Raw genomic sequence first — 11,520 nt, forward strand, 5'->3', positions numbered from 1 at the left:
TCTAGCAAAGAGCAATGGGGTATAGTGAGGTACAGAAAATTCTTTGTGATGTGGATTTCTTTATGCTATTAGTTCTTAGTTTTGAATTTCTGATTTGTTTTTCACAAAATAAATGAATTGCATTCAAAATATTTTTCCCTGTTGAAATTCTTTTATATGTGAGAATAGGATGGGTAGACTGAGTTGTCATTTTTAAGAGGATGATGGACAACTGGAAATTATATTTGGAGAGATAATGACATTACTTATAAAAACATCTACTGTTATTACAAGAAAGACAGGGAACTGATCTGCGTTGGCAGGATAGCAGTAGGAACCTCCCAAAATACCCAGGGCACCAAAAGTTTTCCTGTACTGAAATTGCCTAAAATTTGTATAAATCCTTCAAAAAAAACCAGGAAGTTTCTGATAATGTTTATTGATTGGACCATTATAGTATATAGTATATGAATAGAAAGGTATCTTTGAAAAGCAACAGAAAGAGACCTAGGTGAAATTTCTAATATACTATTATTGCTTTCTCCATATATCTATGATCCTATTACTTTGTATCATTTATCTCTAGAAAATCTTGTGTCCCAGCCTAGGCTGCTGAGCTGTCCAAAGTCTTAGTTACAGAAAACACAACAGGATTTAATAGTAATGAATCTTATGTCAAGAATTTATTTTGAATCCTTTTCTTTTCTCTTAGGCTAGTATCAGGGGTAGCAGGAAGCTGATAGCTACAAATGACTGTAGATTATTTTAAAGTATGTCCATTGGCCAGCAAATATGCTGGCCAGCAGTCATCCTGATTTTTCATAGAGGTGCAGAAATGTCCTTGAGGTCACAAAGGCAGAAATCAAGTACTCTGAAGTACTCCAAAGTTATAAAGTCTTCAAGTATAATGCTGAGGAAAATTGTGAATCTGTTGTCTGAAGACTAGCCTAGTAAAGAGCAGAGAATCATATCACAGGAGTAATGAATATTTTATACCAAAGCAACCCATGAACATATCTATTATAGTATAAAGAGATAGTGAATTGTATTTGACAGAAATATTAATGAAATTATGCATCTTTAAAATAATTATTTATGCATTAATTTTCACAGATATTAAGTCCTTTCCCAAGAGAGATGCACACTTCATTCATGGTCACACACACACACACACACACACACACACACTATCCAAAATAAATTATGGAAAGAAGGTACGTCCTACTAAAGATAACATTTGTTGACCCTATCTATGAACTTTAAAAAATGAACTTACCTCCTCTCTTTTAAGCTTTTTCAAGTCCTTAATTGTAAAGCTGTAAGTCTATAAGCTTTTAGCAAATACCTACTATGTGTCAAGGCATTATGCTAAGGACTGGGTCTACTAAGGAAGGCAAAATAGATTTCTGGCTGTCGAGGAGTTCATACAGTCTAATGGGGGAGACAATACATGAACAATTATATACATACAAGAAATAAAGAAAATAAACAAGAGATCAAAGGAAAGCAGCAGGAGGTGATCAATGTAATTGACATATCAGTCCCTTCTATTCTTAAGACTTTGATAAACCCAAATTTGAAAAATGATTTTTCTTTGGATCTGATATTTTTTACACTCCCCAAAATGTTCCTCAATTTCTGTTTTCTCAGGTGGCAACTTTGCTTCCTTCTGGATTCTACTACGCTGGCCATTTTCAACATACAGTATGTGTTCTCTCTCCTCATCTTTTCAAAGCACCTACATAGATAGAGGTGTCTTTTCCTTAAGAAACCCCAGGAAACTTACTTTGTTTTTCTTTTTGCCAGCAATTTCCATAATGATTCAGCTGCTTGGGGTTTATACCACATCTATTTCCTTGTGGAAATGTGTGCCTCTTTCCTTGCATGTAAAGTTGAGAAATCTCTAACATTCACCAACATTTTTTGTTTCCTTCTCATAGAATTGTAGAAAATAGTAAAGAACCATTGATTTAGAACAGAAAGGGACCTTTTAAGCCGCTGAATCTGATCAATTCATTTTACAGATAAAAAAAACTAATATGTAAAGAGGTTTGAACACAGGTCTTCCTAACATAAAATTCAGTGTCCAAGCTACCATACCACAGTACCTCTCATATGGCCTCAAAGGCACTTTGATTTTTGCTATTCCAAGTTATGTAACTCACCTGAAAAATAGGAATTTGGCATTCATTTTTACTCAGAGTGTTTCAGATGGCTAACTTCCCTAAAGGAAGATGGCAAGATTTTCCATTAGAAGCTTGGTTACATACATATCTTAGATTTGCATTCTATTTGTCTTAAAAAAAAAAAAAAAGAATAGAGTAATATTCTGTTTGGCAGCCCATTGCTATTTACTTAACAGACTTAACTTTCTTTCAGTTGGAAGATCATCAATGTGATATTCCATTGCTAGTTAACTTTCTAATATAACTTAAAAATAATCCCTTGCCTACTTGCCCATGAAAGTCTATTTGTATGATGGCCAACTAGAAAAGATTGTAAATACTTTTGATTCTATCTCCAGAGAGTCCACCTTGGAAGGGAACCCTGATCAAACCTTTGTGTAGATTAGTGAGTATAAGGTCTGGCCATCAGCCCTCATTTAGCTTAAGAACAGGGAGAAGAAGAGGAAAGGATGAGTTAGAGATTATCTTTTTTAATGGGGTTTGTTACACTGAATTATAGTATATAATATAAAATTTAATTACAATATTTTTATTAGCTAAGTGGCACAGTAAATAGAGCACTGAGTCCAGAGTCCAAAAGTCTTGAGATCAAATCTTAATTCAAAAACTGACTAGCTGTGTAAGCTAAGGGAGTCACTTTTACCTTCATTTGCTTCACTTTCTTTATCTGCAAAAAGGAAATAATAAAATCACTTACCTTCCAGAGTTGTTGTGAGGATCAAATGAGATAATTTGTAAAAAGTACATAGCACAATTCCTGGCATGTACAGATATTATATAAATGTTAGCTATTGTTATTGTTAGAGGAAGCTGGCTTTACTCAATGTATAGAATGCTGAGCCTGGAATCAGAAAGCTCTGAGTTCAAATCCAGATTCAGATACTTATGAAATGTGTGAGCCTGGGCAAATCCTTTAATGTGTATTTGCCTAATTCTGCTGGAGAAGGGAATGCCAACCACTCCAGTCTTTGCCAATATAACTTCAAGGATAGTATTACTATGCTGTGGTCCACAAGATTGTGTGGGACAGTAAAGACCACAAAACACAATCAGTGACTTTTGAGGTAAAGAAAAGGCAAAAAGCAATTTATAATGATCTTTTGAGGAAGGGCAACTCCCAACAGACAAGGTATTGTTAGTAAAGGAGTGCAAAGCACAAACTGCAAAACACAAAATTAAATAGACCAGAAACTTCTATACTCCCCCTGCCCCCAACTATTTATCCCAGAAACAAAAGAATATTAAAAAATAACAAACTGCTTTTTAAAATTTTCCTTGGAGAATTGCTATAAAAGCAAATATTCTTGGATAAGAGAATTCTTTTACCTTAATTCCCAAAGCCATCATTGTCTTTAAAAGAAGCACTTAAATGCTAATTAAGAAATGGGAAACAGGACAGAGAAAAGTTCATCAAGACAATTGAATGCTTGCAGTTCTTTATCTATAGCTCGACTTATTATTGTAAAATGTCATATTCCTATGAGAGGTCTTCACTCACTTTATCCCATACAGTATCAAGAGTCAGACATGACTGAACAATAATAATTATTATTATCTGAAACTATTATTGAAATAATGCTTAGTAAGTGCCTAATGACAATGGGACACAATGGGAAGAGTTGTTGATATATCCAACCCAGAATCAGGGTACAAAACCCAGCTTAAATAAATCTTAGGGGAAGTTAGGCAATTCACTTCCCCTCTCAATGAAGGTTGGACTAAATGACCCATCAGGTCTTTTCCAGCCCTAGAGATATAAATTTAAAGATATGTGCAAGGACTTGATCAGGGCACTGACAATGCCGTGTTATTCAATATCAATCAGTTGATAAACATTCAATAAGCAATTACTGTGTCCCAGGCACTGCAAAATGTTTTGAATACAAAGAAAGTCAAAAGACAGCTACTGTTTTCAAAAAAGTTCATAATCTAAAGCAAGGTACCAATAAACACAACAAGATAAAAGAATTGCAATATTCATACAAGGTCTGCAAAATCCTTTTTATAATATGAAAATGAATTGCTGAATCTGAAGAGCACCATAAAATACAGCAGAACACAGCACAATAAAATACAACATAATAAAATGCAATGCACTACAATATACCAAACATTTATTATATATTTACTATATGAAGAACACCACACTTGATTCTGGGGGAGGTACAAGATTTAGATAAGGCATAGTTCTCCCCTCACAATTCCAACTGGGTTAACTATATACACAATATCTCAAAATCAGTAAATTCTAGAAGCATAGAGCAAAGCATTTTGTGAGATGTGAGAGGTCTCAGGGATCAGGGTAACCACTGGAAAAAGAGGCATTGGAGCTGGGCTTTAAAAATTGACAAATTGAACAAGTGAGAGGACATTTCAGATGCAAAGAATAGCCTGAGTATAGAGATTGGAAGAATCCTGAAGGATCTATTCCTAAGACTTTAGTATGAGAAAATCATTATTTTAGCAAATTTCATTTGAAAAACCTAGCACACCAAGAGAATCATTTTACTTAGTGGTGAAGGTAACAAATTTAAATTTCCAACTTGGAGTTTTCTGCAATTCACTTCCCTTTTCTTTCAAAAAACCTTCACATAGAATTGAGGTACCCAGAAGCCTTTATAGGCAGGAAAAGGGGAGCAGTGTGGGAGGCAGAAAAAAGGAGATCACAACAATGAAGCCAAAAATAGAATCCTAAAAATAAAATCTCTGTCCATCTAATTCTCTTTCAGCTAAAGATCACAGTCTTTATGCTCATGTATGATCAAGTGAAAGGAGAAATGGTTAAGAGGCAAGACTAACTTACTAAATCAACATGTAATCATTCCTTCTTCACCACAAGAAACAATGGTGCTTTGTCTTAAGTCTCAAGACTGAATCTTAAATTTGGATATTTATCAAATCCTTGATTTGGCAAGAACCACGGAAATAATTTGCCCATTTGCAACAATGAAAAAGGAGAGGACAAAATTTGTATAGTAAATAAGGCAGGAAGGTCAAACCCACTTCTTCAAAGGTTACTGACAGTGTCAGAGTAAGTGGTATTTATGGATAAGATCTTTGCATCTAAAATTCCAAAGGTTAAAACCTTTGACTGCTTCTTTCTTAAGGAAATTCTCTTTTTTCTTCTCCAACATTATATAGAATTCCTTTGGTAAACTAAATCTCTCATGTTTATCTTGCCTCACTCTCATCATGTCATTGATTTTCACTGGCTACTATTCTAAGACTGATACTGTTGGCATTGCTTCAGTCCCTGAAGCAGAAAAACTTGAGACCTAGGCCAGAGGTGTCAAACTTAAGGATCATGAGCTGAAACACTCTCAAGTGAAACTTGAACTGGATTTCAATGTAATTGGGAAGAATTTACCAAATTAATTTTTTTTAATGATAATACTTATGGATTAAAAAAATAGATAATCTTAATTTGTGATATTCTAAGGCAATATCCAGCTATTGGGGATTTGTTTCTATTTGGGTTTCACATCACTGATATAGACAATGTGCTGTTAGTACCAAACTTGGAATCAAGAAATCTGTATTGGAGTCTGTTGAACATTTATTACCCATTTGACCATAAATAAATCCCTTAACCTCTCTTGGTTCTCATCCCATAAAATGGTAACAATAATGGTAATGCACTATTTGCTTCACAGAGGTATTCTGAGAAAGGCATTTTCTAAAATTTAAATTGCTATATAAATGAGTTATTATCTACTTCAACCTCGTTTAAAAAAAAAAAGGCAGGGTGAGAAATTAAGGGGAAGTTTCTAAGCAAAGAAGTTAATTTCACTTGCTCAGAGAGAAAAATCCAAATCTCCTAACTCATAGTTCAATTTCTTATCTGTTATACCACACTAGTCAACTTTCTCTAGATCTAAAATAGCTCCCTATCTCTGGCTGAACTTTCTATCCCTTTCTAACAGCTATAGTCATAGATCTAAAGGCTAAAAGGATCTCTCAGATATACAGATATACAGTAAACTGAGATGAAAGAATCATTCTCTATTCATGCCATAAGTATTGGGTTGGCATTGAGAATAAAGAAGTTGGCCTAGACATTACTCTTAGGGAAGAGAATTGTGCCCAAGATGTCAAGCTTTAGATGTTTGGAAACTTAACAAAGTATTCAAGTACATGTGTTAACAGGGGACTGTCCAGAATTCTTCCCCTTACCTGCTTCCTGAAATAGGATCAACTTAACTCTTATGTTCACTTTTCAGAAAATCATGAAGCGTCTCATAAAAAGATATGTCCTGAAGGCCCAAGTGGACAGAGAAAATGATGAAGTCAATGAAGGCAAGCAATGTTTCAATGGATTTCCCAGAGTTGTCAAATGCCCCAAATATGTGGAAGCTGTCCTACATTTATTTCAATGCTTATCACTAAGGAAGTTCTGGAAAGTAGAACCAGAAATGGGAATATTTTCATGAATTGCGTGAAACTCTTACTTCCAGGTTCTGGCTTTTCATGAGTCAATCTGTCTGCTCTAAATAGCCCACATCTTTAACCTGCCCCCTTTGGTCCTACATTTCAAACATCAACTCCTCCATCCCATTTAGGTATATTTTTCCTGCCTGTTTTTTTTTTTAAACAGAATATATCCCTCTATATTAAGCTGATTATTTTACAATGTTAAGGAGATTATCTTGTTCTAGTTAAATAGTATTATTAAATATAGAATCACAAAATTTAAGCTGGAAAAGACTTTGGTGGATTCTATTCCAGTCCCTTCGTTTTATGAGTGAAGAAAATGAGGTACAGAAAGATCAAAAAATGTATCCAAGGTCAGACTCCAAGGCAAATTCTGACTTCAAATCTCATGTTCTTGCTTCTGACTCATACTACCTATCTTTTACTCTAAGATAATAAAAAATTCAGAACTATAAGAATAAAAATTCACATACTTTAAAGACACTGGGTTGTCATTTAGAGGATCTCTCTTCATTATTCTAGACATTCATCCAAAAAAAAAGTTATAATAATGAATTACACTCTGAGAATTATCTTTTCTTTAAATCAGTTGTCTGCTAATTAGATCAAGGCTGAGAAGAACCATTTCACCTATTATTTCCATTCTTCTTCCCCAGAGCAATCTAAATATTTCCCATTGAATTCCCTAGGAAGGTTGCTTTTTCAATTCTTTTTTAGCAAGATTTATTTTATCAACTGGACTATAATGACAAAGCTTTTTGCTCTCTCAAAGCAAAACAAAGTAATGTATAATCCCAAGCACATTAAAAACTGGAATAAATGTGATTGTTGGTCAAGAGTCATAGTGGCTTTTGACTAACACTCTAAGTTTTCATGATTCTGATCCTGGAGAAAATACATTTTTCTGTTTCATTTGCTCACCTAAAAGATTTGGTGAGAAAAGAGGGAAACATTCAAAATGGACAAATATATTGCCCCTTCAGTGGGGTTGGAGGAGGTCAGCCCATCAATCTCAAGTGGGACTTCCTTACCAGTCTTCCACTAGAGACATGTCTGTCTGAAACAAAAAGGCTAGATCCCTAAATTAGAAGGCTCTGAATTTCTTAGAATGAAATATACCCCAAAATGCCAAGAAAGAGGAAAAAAGAACAGAATATACTATGACTATAAATATCAAAAAGGAAAAATGGAAACACAATTCAAAAGTAAATGAACAACCAGGAAGGGGATATAAAGGAAAGTCTACAAAAGCTGTTATGAAAAAATAGTACAGAAAAATTGATGCAAGTAAAAATATTGTAAATTTGCTATTGTTTTCTTTTTTAAGAATTAAATTCATCCAATTCTTCCTGTGCAACAAGAGAACTGTGGTTCTGAACACATATATTGTATCTAGGATATGCTGTGACATATTTAACATGTATAGGACTGTTTGCCATCTGGGGAAAGGGATGGAGCAAGGGAGGAGAAAAGTTGGAACAGAAGTGAGTGCAAGAGATAATGTAAAAAAAATTACCCAGGCATGGGTTTTGTCAATAAAAAGTTATAATTATTAAAAAAAAGAAAAAAGAAAAAGAAAAAGAAAGAATTAAATAATCAATTATTTGGTTCAACTTTGAACTAATTATTTTTAAATGATTAAAAAAAAATCATCTTACTTAATCTCAAGTGTCTTTATTTAACTATTTTAGTTGCAATTTAACCCAGAAATATTAAAACCAAACTAGCTCCTTCAGTTCCCATTTGGTTTTATTCATCCAAAAATAGGATGGGAAGATCAAATCCAGGTCCCACCATGTGACCAGCATGATTCTTCAGCCTCATTTTTCATTGAATTGGAAAAGAAATTTCTCCAAATCACAGAGTCCTCCATGAACAGTCCTCCCTTTAATCACTTTTCCTATAACCAGATCAAGGCCAAGAATGGTCACAATTACTGCATTATGTGATATACTTTATTCTTTGAAATTGATTTAAATTTGAGGTTTCTAAGCAACTTGCATTTGTGAATATATTTACTATTAAACACCTACATCTAATTTCTTAAAAGGAATGTGAAAAAGGTATTTCTTTCTACCTGACCATGTTCATCAATTTTTTTTATATTTTCAGGAGAACTAAAGGAAATCAAGCAAGATATCTCCAGCCTCCGATATGAGCTTCTTGAAGAAAAATCACAAACAACAGGAGAGTTGGCTGGCTTGATTCAGCAGCTCAGTGACAAGTTTGGCAAAAACTTAAACAAAGATCATCTGAAGATGAATAAAGGCAAGGATAACTAGCCAGATCCACAGAAGTGATATCAACCAGCATTCAGAGTGAGTTGATAAAAGCATAGATTTGAGCCTAATCCTGGCATTGGCCATCAAGCTGATACAACTCCCAAGGACCTGTTTCTTGGTGACAATTGTGTCCAAACAGGTTTGCCATGTCTACAACCAGCTGAGCCTCCTGGATCTAGGAATTGTGGTGATTCTAGATAGCCAAAGCAGTTTTTTTCCTTGTTTGTAAAAGAGTGAAATACACATTGAAAAGGGGAGAAACAGTAAACAAATATCCGAGGCCTCTACTCTCATATAGCTGAACTATGATGTGTTTCCCTACTGGCATATCCACAGCATTGTATCTTCTCCCCTGGAGCAAGAGGGAAGATGTTTGTTTCAGCGTATACATACTCCTTTCTTCTTGGGTACCATGCATTAACACTGCTTAATTACAGGGTAGATGGACTATCTATATATCATCCTTAGATATTCACAGCAAACTACCAAGCAAAACCAGGAGGTGACCTGTGATCTATTCTTAAGTGCCAGATGAGAACACAGATAACCTAATAGCAACATAGTTATATTTGTTTAAATTTTTTTTTAAAAATTCTAAATCAAAAATTGTTTTGTCAGTAGACCTACTTGGAGGGAATGGGTGATTCAAGTAATGTATTTTTATCTTTATTAAGATTATCTTGTATTTACTATTTTTACCTAAAAAAATAAATAAATAAAATTACCTCATAATAACCTGCTGGCCTAAGTAGAATTGGTATTTGTTGACCTCAATAACAGTGACTACTTGTGACTTTAGAAAACATAATAGTAAACACTGTTTACTTTCATTTTTGCCTATTAGAATTCCATGAGAGGTTTTCTCAGCTGTATAATTTATTGTGAAATATTGTTATTCCATTGTCTTATTATAGTAGTATAATGAGGATAAAAAAAATGGTTTAGTCTGCGGATATGTTTAAATATTTAACCACATCAATTAGATTAACTTTTCCAAAGAATATTTACTTCCAAGATAGAAAAAGAACAAAAATCTTCCCCCCCCCCCACCAAGAAATAGGGACATAATTTTCCTCAGTCATTGGAAGGGGATTAGATATACAGTTTAATTAATTTCCTATATAGTATTAATTCCATCAAGTTTCAAATCCAAATACCCTGATTCAAATCCCAGTATCCTAACTTTCTTAAGCCTCTTGGTGAGGGGTGGGGTGGGGGAGGAAAGTATAACAACAATATCTGATCCAAAATTCTGCCTCCAAGGTAACCATGGCCCAAGCTCCCAAGTCTAAGGACTCTGTTACCTGCAACAAGAACTGAAAAGGACTGATGAAACATCTCAAAACCCAAACACAGTTCTTAAGATCACAAAGCCTAAAAGAAAGGAGTTCCTTAGTTACTGATGGTTGTGCTATGACTGAGCAGAACCTGTAACCCCCTGGACATTGTCAGTGTATGAGTTATTCACCTGCTTATAAGAAAAGGCATCTCAGCTACTGGATCAATTTGCTGCTAAAATAAATATATCAAAAAGTGTCTCATTCTTCACTGAACTTGCCTACTACTCCTAGATTTGGTTACTAAATAGATTTTTGATAGTTCTTGTTACCTTCCAAACCTAACAAAGTCATAAGGTGGTTCATTCTGTCTCCAATAATCATTCACCTCCTATTGGGTAAGAAACACAACAGAGGAAACATAGAGAGATGAATGTTTATATGTTTCCACCTTTTGTGTGCACTTATTTCTGTCACAGTAGTCCACTTAGGTTTTTTTCACCATGCAGTAAGCAGGAAAAAGACAGAAAATATCTGCAACCTTCAGGAAGGGAAGTGTACTTGCCATCCCACATTTCCTCAAGCAAGCTGAACAACCTCCATGGATTGACAGCAGACTGAGCATATCATCTTTGCTTTAAAGACTGGATCCTAAAAGACAAATCCCTCCATTATACTATGATGTATGGAGGTATTGTCTATAGTCTGTACCTACACTGGATGCATTTAGATTCTTGAGACTGAAGACTAGGAGAACAACGCATTGTAAATCCCAAAGTGTTCTAAAAATTGGTGGGGGGGCTATTATTATTAACATTTAATAATCATTATAAAATGAATAAAATACTTTAAGTTTAATGGCAGAATCATACATTCAACCATTCTATTTTGTCAGAATTACAATAATCTTTTAGCTAGAAAGGGAAAGCCTATTCTAGCATTTTTTTTTTATTTTGGTATTTCATTTTTTCCCAGTTACATGTAAAAACAATTTTAATATTCATTTTTAAAATTCTGCATTCCAAATTCTCTCCCTTCCTTCCTCCCCATTTCTTTTTATTGAGAAGGCAAGCAGTTTGATATGTTATACACACATAGTCATGAAAAACATTTCCATATTAATCAAGTTATGAAAGAAAGCATAGAGCAATTGTATTGCTGAGAATACCAAAATCATACATAGCTTATCATCTTACAATGTTGTTGTTACTTTGTACACAATATATTTTATTTTGTATCAGCTCATGAAGTCTTTTCAAGTTTTTTTCTGAGAGCATCTCTTATCATGCCATACAATTGCTCTATGCTTTCTTTCATAACTTGATCTTCATAATTACATACTACACAGTTTGTTCAATCATTCAC

At 34.2% G+C, this 11,520-nt stretch overlaps 1 protein-coding gene across 2 annotated transcripts in view; it reads left to right on the plus strand.

Moving 5' to 3' along the window:
* Positions 1 to 8,966, plus strand: part of TRPC7 (transient receptor potential cation channel subfamily C member 7) — a 230,560-nt gene extending 221,594 nt beyond the window's left edge. For both annotated transcript variants that reach the window (XM_031953012.1, XM_031953013.1), the window contains 2 exons: positions 6,386 to 6,461; positions 8,709 to 8,966. In XM_031953012.1, the coding sequence (XP_031808872.1) occupies positions 6,386 to 6,461; positions 8,709 to 8,878 (246 nt within the window). In that variant the 3' untranslated portion in view covers positions 8,879 to 8,966. The remainder of the gene's footprint in view (positions 1 to 6,385; positions 6,462 to 8,708) is intronic.
* Positions 8,967 to 11,520: the final 2,554 nt, after the last annotated feature.

Source organism: Sarcophilus harrisii, chromosome 2 (genome assembly GCF_902635505.1).
Source record: "Sarcophilus harrisii chromosome 2, mSarHar1.11, whole genome shotgun sequence".
Lineage (NCBI taxonomy): Eukaryota > Metazoa > Chordata > Mammalia > Dasyuromorphia > Dasyuridae > Sarcophilus > Sarcophilus harrisii.